The 21,199-nt window shown below is 35.1% G+C and overlaps 1 protein-coding gene across 1 annotated transcript; it reads right to left on the bottom strand.

Annotated features, from left to right (window-relative positions):
* Positions 1-10,209: 10,209 nt before the first annotated feature.
* On the bottom strand, positions 10,210-13,207 carry LOC133532682 (adenosine 5'-monophosphoramidase HINT3-like). The gene is made up of 3 exons (XM_061871448.1): positions 12,862-13,207; positions 11,539-11,732; positions 10,210-10,504 (listed from the first exon to the last, which is right to left on the bottom strand). The coding sequence occupies exons 1-3, from the start codon at positions 13,070-13,072 to the stop codon at positions 10,478-10,480; spliced, it is 432 nt and encodes a 143-aa protein (XP_061727432.1). The 5' UTR covers positions 13,073-13,207; the 3' UTR covers positions 10,210-10,477.
* Between the last annotated feature and the right edge of the window lie 7,992 nt (positions 13,208-21,199).

Here is a 21,199-nt window from a genome sequence, read left to right on the forward strand (position 1 = left end):
TTGTGGAACACAGGTGTTACATTTAAGGTCTTATATATAAAGTAATAAATAGAACTCTGTGTTTTGCCTATTGGCATACAAATATTTAAAAAAGTCACATACATATGTTAATAATAAAATTATTACAAATCAATTACCTAAATTAGGATTATCAGTAATATTACAGCAATAAAAATATTTATAATAGAAAAAAATAGCAGCATTTCACAAATCTAGAATATAATGATGAAGTACTTACATGTTAAACTAGTATCTATATAAAATGGACAAGTTATAACTATTTCAGGTATCTTCAAAAAATCATTTACTGAGTAATAGCATTTGTTTATTAAGTATGATTTTAGTCGTATTTTAAACTGGTCAGGTTGCAGGCACTTTATATCATTTGGGATATTATTGAAAATTTTTGGAGCCATACCCAGTATACTCTTACCCAAGAAAGCTGTGTTGTGTTGACTATTACAGATGTTATTAAGATATTGTACACGTACGGGAAGCTTGCTTTGTTGAGATATCAATTTGAATAGTTGTGGATTGAATTTTATAAAGTTTGCTAATTCATATATATATAGTGCTGGAAATGTTAAGATTTTTAATGATCTAAAGAATGGAACACAGCTTTCCCTCATGTTTATTCCACAAATGGCACGGACGCATCTTTTTTGGGCTTTGAAGACAGCATCTCTATGGACTGAGTTTCCCCAAAAAATAACGCCATATCTTAAAATAGAGGCTACAAGGCCATGATATGCGGTTATTAGTGAATTATTATCTACTACCTTAGCAAGTTTTTGTAATGCGAATGCGGATTTGTTTATTTTTTTACAGACATATTCTATATGGCTTTTCCATGTAAGTTGATCATCAATCATAAGTCCTAAAAATTTTGTTACAGCTACTCTGTCTATTGTCTTATCATCATATTTAATATTCATATTAAGTACCGTTTTCCGTTGGTGAAAGTGCATGATCTGGGTTTTGTTTAAATTAATAATTAAATTATTGTTATTGAGCCATGTTATCATTTCATTTAAAACTGAGTTTATATCGTGTTCATAGTTAATATTTTCCTTAAAACTAACAATCGAGGTACTATCATCAGCAAACATGATCATTGGATGATGAACTTTACTCGGGAAGTCGTTTATGTACACTAAGAAAAGGAGTGGGCCAAGTACGCTGCCTTGAGGGACACCATATTGTATATTTAATTCTTTAGAGCCATATATTTTTTCAAATTTACTTATTTTGCAGACTTTAGAAATTTCGGTATATTGTAGGCGATTTTTGAGATAAGATTCTATGAGATTTAAAACATTACTTCTTATTCCATATCTATTTAATTTGTAAAGCAATAGGTTGTGATCAACATAATCAAACGCTTTGGTCATATCTGTAAACAGTGCACAAACCGGTATTCGCTTATCCACATTTTCAATTACAATTTTTATTAGGTCGTATATTGCCATGTTTATGGTGATATTCTTTCTAAATCCTTTCTGTTCCTTGCATAAAATATTGAATTTATCAAAGAAGTCGTATAATTTTTGATATATTATTTTTTCAAATATTTTCCCAAATACCGGGATAAGGGCTATTGGTCTGTAATTTTGTGGATTATCTTTATCGCCTTTTTTATATAATGGTTTAATTATAGTTTTTTTTAGGCTATCCGGATAAATGCCAGCACTGATGGATAAGTTAATGATGTAGCTTAAATGTTTGTCCAGAATATCACTAACATATTTTATGATGTTTGTATCAATGTTGTCATAACCAACGCTCTTTGTGTTTTTCAATGACCGTATGATTAATCTAACGTCCTGTGCTGATGTTGGAGTCATAAACATGGATTGGGGATTAAAATCTATTTTTGTTTGAACTTGTCCATTTTGTGAAGATATAATTGGCCTGTGTGTAAAATAATCATTGAGCGTATTAGCTATTTCTGAGGGATCAGTAATAGTTTTACTGTCTTGCTTAATTTTTGTAATACTTTCTTTTGGTACATTCATTTTACAGTTGTTTATGATTTGCCATGTAGTCCTTGCCTTATTAGTAGACGCATTTATTTTGTAATTATTTTGTGCTTTTTGAGTTAATCTAATAATTTTTCGATATTGGCGTGTGTAATTTTTTAAGAGAAGTTTATTATTTTCAGAAGGTGAATATCTGTATTGCCACAGTAAAGCCCTCTGTTTTCTGCTACATACTTTAATGCCGCGAGAAACCCATTTAACTCTTTTATTCGTTTGAATAGTAATTATTTTTTTAGGAAAGCAAAGACTGTATAGTAAACGAAAAGTTTCTAAAAATGAATCGTATGCTATATTTGGATCACACGTATTGTAGATATCAGAAAAAGACAAACACCTTAGGTAATTTCTAAATTTATTTATGTTTTCACTTGAGTAGTCATATTTTTGAACCCGCCAATATGGTATTGAACACGATTTTTTTTATAGGTATTTTGAGTACTTGAGCCGTATGATCAGAGAGTCCAAGGTCAAGTATATAGCTTTTATGTTCACGCTTAAGATTATGGGCAAAGTTATCTATACATGTGTTACTTATTAATCTTGTCGGTTGTTTGATTTCTAATTTTAAGTTGTAGCTATATAAAAAGGATTCAAATTCCAGTGTTACACTATTTCTGTTTAATATATCAATATTGAAGTCACCACAAATTATTATATTCTTGTCCAACTTATTATATATTTTTTGCAGTATTATATCTAGTTTTTCATAGAAAGTATTAAAGTTGTTTCTATTTGGGATTCTGTATACACAAACAATTACTGTTTTATGTTCGAGTAATTCTATAGCACAGCATTCGAAGTTTTTTGCGATTGAGAGTTTTCCAATGTCCGGCAGCACTTTGTACTGAATACCTGCTTTTACAAGGATACAGGAGCCACCGCGTTTTTTGTTTGATCTTGAATAACATGCAGCTAGTTGGTAGTTTGGTAAAGTTAAAAGTTCTTCGTATCCAGCCATTAAAAAGTGCTCTGTAACACACAAAATATCTATGTCGATTTGTTTCTCTTTTAGCTCATTGATGTGTACAGTCAGTAGATCTGTTTTATTCACAAGACCAGCAATATTTTGATGCATCACATGTAATGTGTTATACACGAAAAAATCTTCTTTTTCAGTTCCGTTCGGTGGTGTGTTTGTTGTGGTTTGATAATCAATCATGGCAGGTTTATCATCATTATTTATATTATTTTCGTTGAGATGGTCAATGTATGCCATTGACTGGTATATGTTATGAAAAATGTTTTTTAAGCCATTGTTGTTTATTTCGCCAGTTCGTCTGTAGAACATATCATATTCATATGACAAGTCTTGGTTAGAGTCCAACAAGTATGCGTAGTTATATGTTTCGACGTCGAGATGTAGCAAATTGTTAAACGTTTCTATTCTCCAGTTATATATACTGCTGTTGTCATTACATTTATATGTCGGTGTACATATAACTATGTTAGTGTTTATTATATTTATTAACTGTTTTCTAATGTATATAATTAATTCGTAGTAATTATTTGTTATTTCAAAATCTCTATTTCCAAGTAATATTACACAGTAATCATTTATTGTAAGCTCCTTCGTTTTTAACTGTATATCTTTTAGCAGGTCTTTGATACCAGCATTTGGCGATTTGTAGTGTGTGACTTGCGTGTTGGTTTGGAGTATGCTATTACAGATATCGAGTATTTTATTTTGCTTGTTTGCGCTTAGGATGATCATTCGTTTTTTCGGACCAGTTGCTTTGTGGTTTTGTTGTTCATTTTGCAGTTTGCTCGGTGACAATGTTAAGTTATTAGTTTTTTCGTCATCTTCATTCGTATTAATATGTTTATTGATGGACGTGGATTCATTTTCTGGCAGGGGTGTACTGCTGCTATTCGGTAACGGTAAATTTGTTCTTTGTGGTGTATCGCTTCGTGACGGTGTTTTATCTAGCTTATTCTTCAACATTTGTCGTTTAACTTTTTTAGTTTTTTTTGTTTTATTCGGTGTTTCGTCGGAGTCTTGTTTCTTAGGACAGCTTTTTATAGTTATTTTAAGGTTACAGACTTCTGCATTAAGTCGTGTGATTTCATCACGTGCACTTTTCAGTTGTATTTTTAGTTGTTCGATTTCTCCTTTCAATTGCTGCGATTGAGAGGTGTCAAGGAAAGATATATTTGGGTGACTGATAATAGACGAGCGCGGGCTACAGTATTTCCAGGTGTTGTTATCGTCGGTTGCGTCGAAGATAGATGTATTAAGCATACTATGGACTGATCGAGAATTATCTTGGCATGGAGTGACTAGCTTCGATGTTATCGAATCATTTTTATTTGGCGAGATAATTCTGTGAGTTGGTGTCGTTAATGTTAGCTTATTATCTGTCATTGTTACTTCAGCCGATAGAGTCAACGTATCATTTCGATTATAGCAGCAACTGCGACACTTCCAGTTTTCTTTATTCTCTACTGTCATTAATGTATACCGTTTGCCAGACACTCCCATTCGTTCTAAGCAGTCCAAACAGTATCGAATACTGCAGGTAGTGCAGTCTAGTGAGTGTCTAGTGGAAATTCTTTTATCACATCTACCACACTTCGCTGGCGGACTCATAGTGATATTCATTTATAGAGTGCTCTATGATTCAATAAGTTGTATTAAGTTTAAGTATAACACAGCGCAAGTGCATCTTACCGCCATCTTGTGGAGAGTAGATATAAACAATTAGGGTCTTCACATGGTACATCTAGTCGGTAACAGATGGCGCTATTTTCCAAAGTGCAGGCGAAGAACGCGCAACGTTTTTGGCGCGGAGTCAAAATTATTTTAAATATTTCAACGGTCACTGTATGCAATTTTGATGAAATGTTTCGAAGTAATTAAATTTATACACTGTTTAATGCACTTGAGAAGACACGATACAAAGAAATTGTTCACTTATTCGTTATGTTTTATTAGGCTGAACGTCCAGCGTAACAGTTCAAATAATGAAATGTTCTGTTTAATTGATATTAGTGCACTAAAATGATATTTACACTACACTAGGAATAAGTTTGTAAGTCTTTATGATGTTTATTTACAGTTTAGACAAAATTTTGGCAAAAGGTCAATGACCTCCACATGAAAGCGTCCTTTCGGCGGCAGTTATCTATTTTGAATTATTTAGGTTTATAGACTTATTGTGAGTATTAAATATTGTTTATTTACTTATGGAATCACTGTTTTTAGTCACTGCAAGGGATATAGTATATTAATATACAAATAATTACATTAAAAGTCACTGATGGATAGAACATAATTAGTTTAAACTGATTTTATCTCACAACGTTGTTATTACACTATAGTTTTTTAAGATAACATTCACTATTGTTAATTGCACTTTAGTCTATTATATAAGGTACTTTTGAGTCACTTTTGCTTACTTTTCCAATTTAAAGAATTATATTACGCGGGATCGATTGTTATGGTGACGGCAGCGCCGCCGAGAAGAAGAGAAGAGAAGATAGATGCATTTCATGCAATATTGGAACACTTAAGTACCTATCTACAAGTAGAAAAAAAATAGCGAACCCAAAATCATTCTTGGTCGATTTTTACGACGCGTACGGAAACTACCTACAGGACATACATATACTTATTCAAAAAATAACTTTTTGATTTTTTTGTAAATAAGGCATATTATTCCATAAAATCCTATCTTGATGACAAATCAAATAAAACAATAACTAATAAATAATAATGTGCCGCCCTTCCACACATCGATTGAAACCCCTTTTCTACCCTACCTATGTATTATCTAACCCTTTGCTTATGATTGTTATATATGATTTATAATTGTTAAATACATACACACATGTGCACTTGTTATAAATAAAGAATGGTCTTCAGAAAAACTAGCTTAAACTAAAAAAAAAAACAATAACTATAATCATGACATTCATGACTGATGACTAATGATATATTTCTATTTCAATTTTAATTGTATTTTAAAGGTAATATAATTATAATTTATTTATTTTATAAGTTATAACATTTGCTTTATTTAATTTGATTTTAGTTCCCTTTGACATTTGTATGCCCATGCGATTCAATATATATACCCAAAACCTATGTATACCCAGGGTTGGGCAAAATACTGCCTTCATCGTATTTGAAATACAAATTACATTAAAAATTGTATTTGAAATATAAAATACAAATTACTTTGGTGATTGGTATTTGAAATACAAAAATACTCTGTTCAAAATAATGTATTTTAAATACAAAATACTAAATACTTTTTACGACTTTTTTTTAACTTATGTGCCGATTTTTTTTACAGGTCTTTATGAATTGAAGAACGAATTTCCTACCATATATATAAAAAATAAATCTCACGGGAAGAAGAATCAATTGACATTCTCCAAAAAATTCATGCATGTAGCTAATTGTAAGACAAATTCAGAGTTGTTGGTAAATGAACGTATCCAGTCAATGGAAACATTATCTCGACTGGAGCAGAGGAGCAGGGGTTAGTTATTTTTTCTTATTATTAAAAAGATGACTTATTATAATTGCTCCCAGATGATGACGGCCTGCCATTTGTCATGCAAAGACGATAAAGACATCGTCATTGTTCTTGCTCGATTCTTACAGATTCTAAATAAATAACTTTTGCCAGTCCTCAAGGGACCAGTATTCTGGATGCCATCGCATTTTATACCTACAAACACACGCCCACTCACTTAGCCTAGCTTAGATCTAGCTAAATTTAATAACATTCAATAATACGATTTTATAAAATGTATTTTGTAGAAATGTATTTTTAAGCGTTAAGTATCTGAAATATTTTAAGCGTTAAGTATTTGAAATACAAAATACATGTGAGTATGGTATTTGAAATACAAAATACATGTGAGTATGGTATTTGAAATACCAAATACAAAATACTTCCTCAAGTGGTATTTGAAATACAAATACAAAATACGTATTTGTATTTCAAATACATGTAATTGAAATACTGCCCAACCCTGTGTGTACCTACCTATGTTTTACAAATAAAGCATTATGATTATGATTTAATAGAATAACAAATGTTAAAATGTACTGTATGTACTGTCTGCTTGATGTATCTGTAATTTTCCTATTCCTCTAATTCATTCGTGCACTACCTGTTCTAAAAACTTACTGTTCTTTATATCCTGCTACCCTAAGGTTGTCTGGAAGAGATCGCTTACAGCGATAAGACCGCCTGTTGCTACCTTTCTTTACATTGTAAATCTGTTTTTTTTTAAATGTGTCTTCTTTGTGGTGCAATAAAGAATATTTACTTACTTACTTACTTACTTAAATATCAATGTTGGAGGCGGGCGTTGGAACCAACTACATGAACCCAACGCATCATCGAAATAAATAATATTAATTAGTTTTAGTTTTTATTGTTTTTATATTGTACACTAACATAGACTATATATAGCTAAATAATATTTTTTGTATGTACAGTCAGTTGCAGAGAACATGTACCTACATAGAAATATTATATGCAGGGGGGTAATTCTTTGCAGCGGACCGTACTAAGGCTAAGTATATGGGACATGTGCCCGAATTGAATGATTTCAATTCAATTATACTCTTTATTTATTTTTGTTCTGTTGTTTATGGCTGATTATTATTATATCTCCGTTACAAACTCTCGGGTTTTCAAGCCCGGTCATTTATAAAAGGCGTGCGTGGGTATATAGATCCAACACGTAGAGCCCGTTTAGAGAGCTTCGATGTCATGTAAATCATTTATTATTATTATAATTCGTTTTGACGGGGAACGCCGTAAATAAATAAATATTATAGGACATTATTACACAAATTGACTAAGTCCCACAGTAAGCTCAATAAGGCTTGTGTTGAGGGTACTTAGACAACGATATATGTAATATATAAATATTTATAAATACTTAAATACATAGAAAACACCCATGACTCAGGAACAAATATCCATGCTCATCACACGAATAAATGCCCTTACCAGGATTTGAACCCGAGACCGTCAGCTTCGTAGGCAGGGTCACTACCCACTAGGCCATAAAAGTCTGTATTTCATTGCTTTCATGGCAAATGAGGCAAATCCGTTTATTAATATCTCAAGCATTGTTTAGGTTCTCGATTTGCTACTTTTTGATTGAAAAAATTGTTGTTTTTAATTATTTATTGATAATTTCTGAAGATAACATATCTTCGTACATGTACAGACAGGATAAAGATAAAGTCCGAGACTGGTAGACATTAAAGACTGCTAGTATTTATACAAACTTCAACTAGGTAACATAACGTCAAAATTTCAGTTATTTCAGTACTGTCATACAAACAGATGAAACAGGTTAAAAAAAATTATATTAAAAAAAAAACAGTATATTACAGCGCCATCTAGCGTTATCGCTAGATGGCGCTGGTGTGGTTGGTGGTGTCTATAGTCAGTTAAACCCAATTTTTCAGTAAATAAGCACAAAAAAACTTTACTCACCCCTTCCCATTTTAAGTCCACACAAAAGTGTGAAACACAAACAGTCCCAAAAGTGTTAGCAGGATGTTAGTACTGAAATGTAATCCGTTAAGGATCTCTGTAATCTTTTAAAGCTCTTTTCACCAAAACAACAGAACCCAAAAGGCTATTTTCTCAATATATATTTATAAGGTCTCTATTGTACGCGCATATTAATATTGCTGTTGAGCTCGCGCAGTGACATTGACAACCGGCATCATGGCCGCGATAGCAATATAACCTCCTAAGACCCTGAGTACAATTTTTTGTACATATTCCAAAATCTATTTTGAACTTTTATTATGTAACTAAGGGTTCCAAATTCAAAAACAAAATAATTGCTTCTGGGTCTCAGGAGGTTCGCGTGCAATAGACATGGCAACAGGCTGGTGAAAGGGAAAGCGTCTCTGCTTTAGTAGCAATCTTCATTTTTACTTGTCTCTGGTGCAATCATATTATACTGTCCGTCTCCGTTTCTGTGTCCGTATTCGTCAATAATGAATCATTCTATTTATATAATATATAACTAGCGACTAGCGACCCGCCCCGTCTTCGCACCGGTTACACAAAACCGTACATCATACACCTTCCTCAAGTCTCTATTGAATCGCATTGATAGGTGAAACCGCATCAAAATACGTTCAGTCGTTTTTGAGTTTATCGTGAACACAGACAGACGCGGCGGGGGACTTTGGGTTTTTTTTAGGCGTAGTGTAAAATAATTTACCTAGATTTGTCAATGTTTGGCAATGTTTGATATTTTTACACTTAAAAGGGAAGAATAGCTTTTCGAATTTAACGAAATTACGGTATTTTTTCTATGAAATTCCAATTCGGGAGAAAACGGTTTCCAGTAACTAAACCTTAACAAATCACTTTGATTTTGATGTTCATCGCTTCAGCATACTACATTTTCTCAGTATAAAAATTACGCGTTTTTGAAAAAAATAAATTAAACGAATGGACCCGATGTGGGTCCGACGTCGGGCCTGAGCAAAAGTCGTTTTACGGGCCACCAGAACATCTTTAACAATTTTTGACATGTAATTTAAAACATTTAAACACAAACGTAATAAAACTTTGTCTCTATTTTTTTTGGATTACTTTCTATTGAAAGTGTTGGAATTTTTATTATAAAATTTATATAATGCCTTAAGCTCATTTATTTATTCGTTTAATAAATATAAAATAATTATTAGAATGAAGTAAACTTAAAATAAAGGTCCTATAAATAAAACACGTCCTCAGGGCAGTGTGCCTAGAAAGCTGGCCGCCTTGCCACGTTGAATGGCAATGCTAATGTGTTGAGCAAAATACTGGCCAGCCTTCTGGTCACCTGTGGCGTCTATAAGGCGCCCCGCCAAGTCCCTGTACAGCCGGAGAGCGCCTGGCCCCCACGGCTCCAGCGTTGTCTCTAATTGCCAAAAATGTTCAATGTGTATATTTTTGCATTAGAACAATTTTTTTACATTTCAAATATTATTAACGAAGTGCTGATATTTGAACATCAGATCGGGATGTACTTGGCCCTAATGCTTCGCGCGGCAGTTTCCTTACGAGGCGGCTCTTTCGGTGTGGATCAGCCTATTGACGTCTTATGGTCTGGGTTACAGCAAATACAGGCTGCATTTAAAATCTTGTATACAAAACTTATCAAGTAGGGCAGTTTTTAATAATACAACTTATAACTTTAATCGTGTATTCTAACCCAATAAAACAACAATAAATAAGAATAAATACGATTACATTACTACAGTAATAACCATTAACCATTAGGTACGTTACATATACAAGTATTTATCGCAAATAAATTGTACGCGCAAAATAGGACCTAACTCCCTTCTCGTTAGGTTCCAAATCAAATGACAAGCTCATTACAACTTGGTCGATATTCGTGTTCTCCGCTCATGTGCACAACTTGGATTACTTGGAATATCAATATCAGTTCCGTCATAGTCTTGAGATCACGTAATCAGGCTAAAACAATATTAATAAAACAATAGTTATTTGTTTAACAGGGGGCAAATAAATAGGCGGGTCGACACAGAGCGAGCATACGCGCGAGGCAATTTCTTCGCGCACAAAACGGCCAGTGTAGATTTGCCTCGGGCGAGGAAAACGCCCTCTGTGTGGACCCGCCTATTAAATATGTATCACTCAAATCTACCAGCCAGGATGAGGAAAAAAACTAGGGAATGCTAATCGACAACTGTAACCGAAATAATCGGTTATAATTATAACCGATTATTTTGACAAGATTTCATAACCGATTATTGGAAACTCGAATTACGGTTGTTTTTAGTAATACCACGACGGTGGCAAACAAGCATAGCCTAGCCTGATGGTAAGCAGTCAACGTAGCCTATGGACGTAGTTGTTTATTAATCAGTTAAATTCTATGAATTGTTCTTCTAATGACAAATTTTTTGTCATTCGTCTATGCACATACCTACTTTAATAACGAAAATATACAAAATGTACCTCGTAAAATATTTTAAGTTTGACTGTATTTTGTTTTATTAAAAAAATAAAAACTTATACCCAGATTCTCTTATACTGTACCTACCTTTATTTTCGTAATTTTTGTAATGACTTGATTTGAATGTACCTAACCATTTTTTATCGAAAATAACCGTAACCGATTATAACAGGTTAACGGTTATTTTTCGGGCATAACCGTAACCGGTTATGAAGTTTAGTCGGATATTGCATTCCCTAGAACTAACTTAAAATTTGCATCAAATTACATTGCTTTGGATAAAACGCAACTTTAAAATGAAATTTCGGAGGCATTTTCAAGCTTATTTATAAAAGATAAGATCCCGTTTTACATATTTTATAATTAAGTGTTGAAATCGTGAAAGTTGAAGTAGGCTTGGCACGAGTGCCCCGCGACATTATTTCGCGCGGGATATATTACCCATCCCTTTTTATTCAATACAGTTAGAAAAAGATGGGCAATGAAGGAAAAAAAACTACTACCAAATTAATGATGACAGGGGATAACTTACCGAGACAAACCAGTAAGAATCCTTCAGGAACATCATTTTGGCAAAGAACCCCATTTCACTCTCCGGAGCTATGGTGTGCAGGTGAAGATGCTTTACACTCCGGAATGGTGGCCAATGGTAACCGAACCTGGCAACGTCTTCTGACAGGCCGTTCTTGGTCAACATCTCTTTGGCTACAGTTAGCAGCTTTTCAACTGGAATTGAAAAAAATATATATATTTCTTCTTCCTTGTTGTATCCTCCTGGCTGAGGGACGTGAAGACTGTGGACACTCTTCTTCTAGCCGCTCTATCTTGGGCCCTAGGTAAGTAATCTTAACATCTCTCTTTTTTTGAAACACTATTGAAAAATAAGTTGAGGCAAATATGTAACAATAGCCGGGTACCACATTGTGATGTGATAAATATTTATAAATACTTAAATACATATAAAACACCCATGACTCAGGAACAAATATCCGTGCTCATCACACTAATAAATGCCCTTACCAGGAACCCGGGACCATCGGCTTCATAGGCAGGGTCACTACCCCACTAGGCCAGACCGGTCTTCATAAAATCAGAAACAAGCTTATTCGATTTAAAACACATGTGGAAGATGTCACCAATGTCACCATTAAGGTTAAAACACTCAAATGGTGGACAGAACACCTATAACCAGGTATAAAGAGAAATGGAGCAAGAGACTAATAATATTGGACCCGGGTATTTCCTTAAACTATGTCCAAGAGAGGTATGGGCACTGTGAATGTCATCTCCATTTGTGTGGTAGGGCACAGCACAGCGGATGTCATTCCGTATCTATATAGAGCAGAGCCCAACTAGGGAAGTACCTCCACTTTACAGAAAACTGCAGCCAAAGAACACTAGAACCTACGCATAGTGTTGTGTTCCTGATGATAAGTAAGGTTGCCAGAGCTCAACAAGGGTGCGGAGTGTTACGGTTGGCAAGGCGCATGTAACTCCTCTGTAGTAGCTGGTGTACATAGGCTACGGAGACTGCTTACCATCAGGCGGGCTGTATGCTTGTTTGCCACCGTCGTGGTATAAAAAAAAAAGTTTTGCATTTGTATGGTTACTATAATATCTCTGTATATATTTATTATGTAAATAAAGCATTTGTATAAATTTCATTAAGTAGATATTTCAACTCCTAGATATCGAAAATCTTAATCTTTGATATTGAGAATGTCAAAATTAAATCATTCGAAGTCAATACCACTTGCAAATTTCGATAACACAACGTTTGCAATTACTGGTACTCTAGTTATTTTAGATAAGAAAAGCAAGTACATATCGATCATTACATTCTTTATTACCTTACCTAAGTCTTTATCAGCCGCTGTTAAGGATTTAACGTCTTCTATATGCCTTTTCGGAATGGTCAAAATGTGGAACCGACTTGCTGGTCGGATGTCCCGAAAAACGCAAACTTCTTCATCTTCGTACAGTATCTCTGTGTTTTCTAGCTTGTTCACAATATTACAGAATATACAAGTTGTTTTAGATGGGGCTTCGGGGGCTGCTGCAGCCATTGTTAATAGGAATTTAGCGTAAAACTGTAAAATCAGTGTTTACGCTTCTGTCTTAAGACGATTTTGACAGAAACAATGACAGATTAAAGTTTATATTGACGTTTAGTAAAACTATTTAAGTCATTGTTTAAAACTCTTTATTATGACTTAGTTCATCGTCTGGTCTCTAGATGGCAGAACTTATGGCGTCTATAACAAATGAACAACCAGATAAACGAATGCGATATGTGAACATTCATAGATGGTAACAGTGTTGTCCGAAGGTTAATTAGAAAATTAACCATTACAAATTGAACCGTAAACTGCAACCGTTATGGTAATTTATCTAAAATCGCATTCCATTTGCTGCAAGTCAATTATTAATTAGTTACTTCATATTAGCAGTATTAGAAAGGTTTACTTAATATAGCGCTAGATGGCTCTGTACCGAGAACGAAGATTTCTACATCACGCTAACGAAATTTTTCTTGGGATTGTATAAAAGGGTTGGGACTTACCTACGTGCCGATTCAAAGAATGATCAAGACACGTTTAAGAACTTGGAAACATCGATAACTAAACGACATGTCAAAATTGACGTTTATTTCATTTCCGCTGTGATCCCAATGAGATCTATCTACGATATACGGAAGGAAATAAATCTCCATGTACCAAAAAGTGTCATCGAACCTTAAATAGGTGGCGCTGCAATACCTAGAGTACTTGTACAAAAAAATCAAATCATAGACAGCGCACTTCACTCCGTCAATAGCGCCTAGGTTCTTAGCTACTCTAGCGCTACTCTGGAGAGATTTGGAACTATTATTTATAGCTGACAGCTGGACATTTTTGCAACAGTTCTACCATAAGAGATGTCACAACTCTTAATTCCACACTCCATACTACGATATTTCTAACGTCAAAGTGACACTGGTTGCCCGAAGTGAGCTGCTTCCGTCAATTATACGACTTACAAACGGTTTTGTTACCAGGAAAAGAATAGTATTTTTGGTAACAAAACCGTTGTATGCAGAAGGAAATAAATGTCCATGTACCAAAAAGTGTCATTAAAAAACCTTAAATAGGTGGCGCTGCAATACCTAGAGTACTTGAACTAAAACATCAAATCATAGACAGCGCACTTCATTTCGTCAATAGCGCCTAGGTTCTTAGCTACTCTAACGCTACTCTGGAGAGATTTGGAACTATTATTTATAGCTGACAGCTGGACATTTTTGCAACAGTTCTACCATAAGAGATGTCACTCCTCTTAATTCCACACTCCATACTACCTACGATATTTCTAACGTCAAAGTGACACTGGTTGCCCGAAGTGAGCTGCTTCCGTCAATTATACGACTTACAAACGGTTTTGTTACCACGAAAATAATAGTATTTTTGGTAACAAAACCGTTGTATGCAGTGAGCACTCTTGGTCTTCTGAATTCTCTTTGTCTAAACTAGAACTTATCGTTATCTTATCGTATCTCATTCTTCAAATCGGCCCGCTAGTATATTTTTTATTTTTCTGGAATTCTGTAAACATAGTTGCTGATATTAGAGATGTTAGCAAAAACTGTAATCTCAGGGGTCAGGAAACTTATATGGGTCTTTAAAAATTTAAGACATATCGCTACTTCACAACTTCTTAAACAAATATACTTAACCCTAGCTCAATCAATAATTAGTTACTGCATACCAGTCTGGGGAGGCGCCACTAAAACCAAATTTTTAGAGCCCGAAAGAACCCAGAGATCACTATTAAAAGTTATGCATTTTAAACCATTTAGATTTCCAACCGTAGACCTATATAAGGATGTATTAACAGTAAGACAACTCTACATATTATTTGCAACTTTAAAAACACACAAATCTAAACTGTATACACCTACCACACGAGATACTAGGAGAAACGGTAACATACTTCCAACCACTTCAATAAATACCACATACGCTAGTTTGTCTTTAAATCCGGCAAATTATACAATTTCTTAAATAAGCACTTAAATATATATCATTTATCATTTTATGAATGTAAAATAACTTTTGTTATTCTCTGATACGTTAATTTTATCTTATTTCTATTTTAATTTTAAAAATGTTGTTCAATGGAAGAGCGGTGCCTCTTAACACAGGTATTTGTTATTTAAAAAGAGGCGCCAGCACTTACAGTGTATAAGTAATTCTTAAACAGAATAAACAATTTTGCATTTTCATTTGTCCCGTTGACTCTGTTTTCCATGTCAAAAATATAGTATCATTTTTGTCTTTAAAAAACATATTTATTGACAATTACAACATATATACAGATGGTTACTATAACTATATATCTAAAATAGGCCCTTGAGGCATTGTACCAAGGATGCTGGCGGCATTTCCTCGATGTATCGCAATACTGATACGTTGTGCGAGGAAGCCGCCAGCTCTTCGGTCACCAGTTACGTCAACCAGACGTTTCGCGATTTCTCCAAAAAACTTTTTGTCTTAGTAAGTAGTTTGATTTGTTTGTGGTAGGCACTTAGGTATAAGGATTGTGAATGTGAATTGTTTCCGATAAGGAAACTGTCTATGGAGGTTTGGAGGTGGCTACTGGCGTGTGACTCTTAAGGTACTGTTGAGGAAATTGATTCTTTAGCAGTTTTTGATCCCCCTCCATTGTGCGGGTGTCCTGGCGCCAAGCCGGGGCTGCCGGGGGTGCTATGGTGGAGTGTACTCGATCCCATGGCCAAAGAGAATGAAGAAGACCAAGAGTGCTCACTCCATACAACGGTTTTGTTACCAAAAATACTATTATTTTCGTAGTCTACATCTAGCGTCAAGTAGCGGAACTCTCAGTACTGGGTTATGCGGGTAGGGCCAAATTCTCCCCCCCCCCCTCTTACCAGGAGAGAGGGGACAGGAGTGGCGAGTCCCCCCCCCCCCCCCTCATCATGGCCTTCCCGCGGCTGGGGGGACGGTGCGTAAACGCATTCGCCCACTCCGTGAACAAAAAAAAAGAACTGTCCAATTTAAAGTGAACCGTAAACTGCTAAATAATAAATTTCCTCGACCGTACTACATACAGGTAGGTAAATGACACAGCATATTTGCTCTGATCCAAATAAAAGTATAATAAATATATTTCTTTAATGTAATGAATGTAAATTGATATGTAAATACGAAATCGCATGAATAAACATGTTGGAGAACACATTTGTTTGGTTTTTAATCACGCGGTGTGCTGTCGATCGATACGTGATCAAAGCTATATGGTTGGTAACCAAGCTTCCGACGGTTCAAGGTCACCCTGACCTTGGTAGATGCTAGGGTTGCCATGTGAAAAATGAAATATCCTGATAAATGACCCGACTTTATCCTAAAAATCCTGACATTTCTTGGGAGACCAATTTTCCGAAAATCGTCCCGTTACCATCAACATGATAAAGTATAAGAGTGCCTAATAAATCCCTTATTCAAAAACCTCTTGTGGACCACTAGCTACTCACCACCATTTGCTGTAGCATCAGCATAACTTTTCCCTTCCTGTGCCAATTTTTATAATATTTTTCACATAGCTTGGTTTCGGTGACAGCTGTCATCTCAATACAATTTATAACCTTAAAATGCCAAATTGTATTGAAATGACAGCTGTCTCCGAACCCAAGCTATGTGAAAAATATTATAGCTAGGTTAGGTGAGGTTTAAAAAAACTCTGACATGACACTCACCAAGTTCCGTCACAATCCCGATCCCGACAATAGGGTTGTTTCCAATTTTTTGAAACGCTTGTAAACGTTCTATATTAACCAAACGTTTCCCTAAAATTTAACTTTACTTACCCTTAAAACGGTTTTTAATATGTTAAATTAACATAATATAATTTTGACCCATGCTTTCGCGCCCAAAACGCTCTTTGTAAATTGTATGACGTCACATTTTACGGTTTGACACAACTATGTACATACCAAAGAGTAAAGTAAGTATATATGTACATATACACGTAACACCAAGGCGTTGTCTATTCTCAGTACAAAATTTGATACTCAAGCCGTAGCCATTATTGGCCTATTTGTTTAAAAAACCCTCAATAAATAAAAGATTTAAAAAAAACGGGTGGCCTACCGCAAAAACCGAAAATCGCATATTGTGGGGATCTTTCTCTTTTACTAAGACGTAATAGGGTTGTTTCCATCTACAAATCTCAAGGCAGAATTGTATCCCAATAAATTCTTTTAGATTATAAGAACATGTTAAACTACTTTTAGGGGACCTGTAATGACCATATTTTTGTAAATATTGAATTTAAAATATCTTTTGGCACACATCACGTGACCAAACTCGAAACGTCATTGAAGATTCTGATAACGTCACAACTCTCGGATTGACACTGTTGACAGTTAGGCGATAAACAACAAATGATAAATGTCAGTTGACAGTTCGTATCTTCTACGTGTGTATGTAGTTATGTGTCAAACCGTAAACTGTGACGTCACACAATTTTCAAAGAGCGTTTTGGGCGCGAAAGCATCTGTCAAAATATATTTTGTTAATTTAACATATTTAAAGCCGTTTTTAGTATAAAAGTTGAATTTTAGGGCAACTTTTAGTTAATATAGAACGTAATACAAGCGTTTCGAAAAATTGGAAACAACCCTATTAGAATGACAGATAAAAATGCCCGCAATGAGCCAATGACGAACTTCGATTTTCACGGTTATAGCCCAGTGTCAAACCGTGAGTTGTGACGTCATCAGAATCTTCAATGTCCTTTCGACTTGGGTCACGTGACGTGTGTTAAAAGATATTTTAAATTCAATATTTACAAAAATATGCTCATTAGAGGTCCACTAAAGGTAGTTTAACATGTTCTTATAATCCATAAGAATTTATTGGAATACTATTCTGACCTAAGATTTGTAGATGGAAACAACCCTATTGCAACAGTAATGCAGTAATGTTGCGCTGCAATACTGTGTATACAAATATATAATAAGCTCCCAATCGATATAAAGAACGAAACTAAATTAAGTTTTGGGGCTAGAACTAGGGCAAACCTGGGCTATTAAGTGATACTTGGTTATTCAGTGATAGTCAGTTTTTTTTAGCCGAGTTGCCCTGTAATTTTATTGCTTAAAACGATGTCTAAGAAATAGCACGAATGTGGCTAATGTGGTGTAATATGGTTCCAAGTCATAACATTACCAGGTAACTTGGCTAAAAGACAATAAAACTGACAATCACCGAATAACTATGTATCACCAAATAGCCAAGGTTTGCCCTACTTCACAGAGTATGTATGTGCTACAATATACTTCCAATTCCTATGAAAATATGTCGCCGTTGCATTTCCACCCTTTGTCACTTTAAAGCGATTATATTATATAACTATAGATAGATTTGTGGCCCACTCCACATCACTATTAAAAGTACGCAGATAGAATAAATTCACAAAACCTTCTTCGTGTGGACCGACAACGCCCTAGCTCACGAAAGTTAACAACATGGCGGCGCGCGGGCTGGCAACCTATGCTAAGCAACGATCGCCGCTCGCGCCACTGACTCGACGCGCCCCTCCTGCAGTGTTACTTACGTCACGGGATATCGCGCATCGCCCAAGTTAATCTTATCCCGCTTATCCGTATGCCTACTTGACGACAATAGCTTAATTCAATTTTTATACCTACGAAGAAATCTGCTTTGTTTGATTAATTTTCGCATTCCATTCATTTATGTCATGTCGCTGTTAAAAATGAGCTTGTTTCTTTCTCTTTCATTGAGCGGGAGCTCGTTAGTGCGTGCACATCTCTCGCTTGCCCAACTGCGACTGAAAGCAACTTGTACAATTTGTCACAAATTAAGCGCATAGAAATTGATCTTGATTATTATAAATCATTTTCAATAAGTTCTAAGTATGTGCAGAGTTAGCGTGGACTCTCCAATATGTTTTCATTACATGGTTAATTATTTTAATTTGTAAATAAATGAATGTTTGTAAACAAACTGCCAGGTCATATAGGACATTATAATAAAAGGCTCACATCTGGCTGTATGTTCTCGTCGGTACGCGAGCAGTGGCGACAGTTCTTAAGCCCCAGCAAGCTCGGTTACATACAAACGTAGTTACGCTCTTATTTTAAAACGACTAGCTAGATTGCTCTGAAACTGTGTACTTACAATAGGATAAGGTACATCTATGCCTGTAATTAGTTTATGTAGCTTCAGATACCATAGTTAAAAAAATACAGCGAATTTAAGATTTTTATACAAAACTTGTTTTTGCTCCATTTTGATTTAGGAGCTGGAACTATATAAACTAATTACAGGTATAGACCTCATGTCATTGTATGTGCAAAGTTTCATTACAATCCAACACGTAGTTTCAAAATGAGAACGAAACTCCGTTGGTATGGGAAGATGAAATTCGACCGAGCTTGCCGGATACTAACTTCTTATACTTCGGCTTTGATGAAATACTCCCAAAATGTATATGATACAATGTACAGTCAAGTATTAAAATATGGGTTCACGGGTATGGGCTTACTTGAAAATATGTTCCATAGCTTTTAGGTAATTCACTGACAAAATATGGAACATATTTCAGAGTAACTTGTGTGCACCCATCATATTTTTACACTGAGTGTACTTTATTATAAGTACTACTAGCAGCGACCGAATATAATAACTATTAATAATAAATTATTTATTCCAGACAACATCAATCCATAGGTATACATTTACATTTCAAGACATTGCATCGTTTACTGCAAAATTGAGAACCGAAACGACACTTCTCACTGCAAAATTTGAAAAAGACTCCCAAGGAAACTCATTAAAAAAGAGGTTTAAAAGAGAAAATGAAAATTTGAACCATTCAAGCCCCTAGTTTAGGAAATGATTATTTAAGTACGTTACCAGTTTTTGAATAAATACTAATAGTTACGTCGTAATCTTGAATGAAAAAGGAAGCATTTTACAAAATACGCTCGTCGGTAGGAATAAGGCCTGAACAATGACATAATCCATCGATCTCTTGCCACCATAAATGTGCCTGCTCTTATTGAGCCGACTGGCATTATCAGGGATGATGCAAGAGGCCTGATGGGGTGTCCTTAGTTCTTTGGAGCTTAGAACGGATGTTAGTGTGGGATGCTACCTGCGTAGACACACTGGCACCGTCCCACCTCCAACGGACTAATATAAAAGCGGGTGCAGCGGCGGAAAGCGCCGAAATTTTGAAACGTAATAAATATGAGCCTCGGTAGAGAGTACCATTTGGCGTTGAAACTCTAGGTCCATGGGGTCCCAGCGCGCATAAGGTTTTTGGAGAAATCGCGAAACGTCTGGTTGACGTAACTGGTGACCGAAGAGCTGGCGGCTTCCTCGCCCAACGTATCAGTATTGCGATACAACGAGAAGATGCCGCCAGCATCCTTTGTAGAATGCCTCAAGGGCCTATTTTACATATAAGCTAGTTATTATAATTTTGATATTGCCATGTACTAGAACGAACGCCTACCCTATAATTTATTTCGCCTTGTATGACGACTGACTGACTGTTTAGGTACCGATAATTTATAGTATTTTATGCAACAGTTGTATAAGAAGGGTCAAAAAAGGCGAGTGGCGTGAGTTACAATGTGAGCCGGAGCCGAAGGCGTAGGCGAACATTGTAAAGGAATACGCCACGAGCATTTTTTGACCTACTTATACAACGTTGCATACAATATTTTTCCTACGAGTCAACAAAAATAAATCTTAATTTAGGTAAACAAATTACAGCAAAAGTATATAGCCAAGACGCGGGAGCATACCTTGTTACTAGGGAATGCAATAACCGGGCGTTTTTCATTACCGGTAATTTACCGACGCGAGGTCCCACTAACCGGTTAACCGGTAAATTACCGGTTATACGTTTATGAAATAAAAAACATTGATTTTGCATTATTATTGATTGTGTCCTTATTTTCGTCAGTAACCTTTAAAAGTAATCAACAGCACGTTATAGAAACATCGACAAAACAAAATAATGAAAATAAACTATAAACATTAAACAAGATATATTTACTAATCATATTAAATAAAAAATCAAACATGTATCATTTCAAAGCGAAATGAACTTGTACATTAAATAAGTAACATCAAACTTTTTTAATTCTTTAAAAATCGCAG

This window comes from Cydia pomonella, chromosome 27 (assembly GCF_033807575.1).
Source record: "Cydia pomonella isolate Wapato2018A chromosome 27, ilCydPomo1, whole genome shotgun sequence".
Taxonomy (NCBI): Eukaryota; Metazoa; Arthropoda; class Insecta; order Lepidoptera; family Tortricidae; genus Cydia; species Cydia pomonella.

What these genes read in the sequence shown, in the direction of transcription:
- LOC133532682 (XM_061871448.1), bottom strand. Translation starts at nt 13,072, where the DNA reads ATGGCTGCAGCAGCCCCCGAAGCCCCATCTAAAACAACTTGTATATTC. An exon ending in AGCGGCTGATAAAGACTTAG is followed by an intron (nt 11,733 to 12,861) that starts GTAAGGTAATAA and finishes TTTCAATTCCAG; the next exon opens with TTGAAAAGCTGCTAACTGTA. An exon ending in ATTCTTACTGGTTTGTCTCG is followed by an intron (nt 10,505 to 11,538) that starts GTAAGTTATCCC and finishes ATATTGTTTTAG; the next exon opens with CCTGATTACGTGATCTCAAG.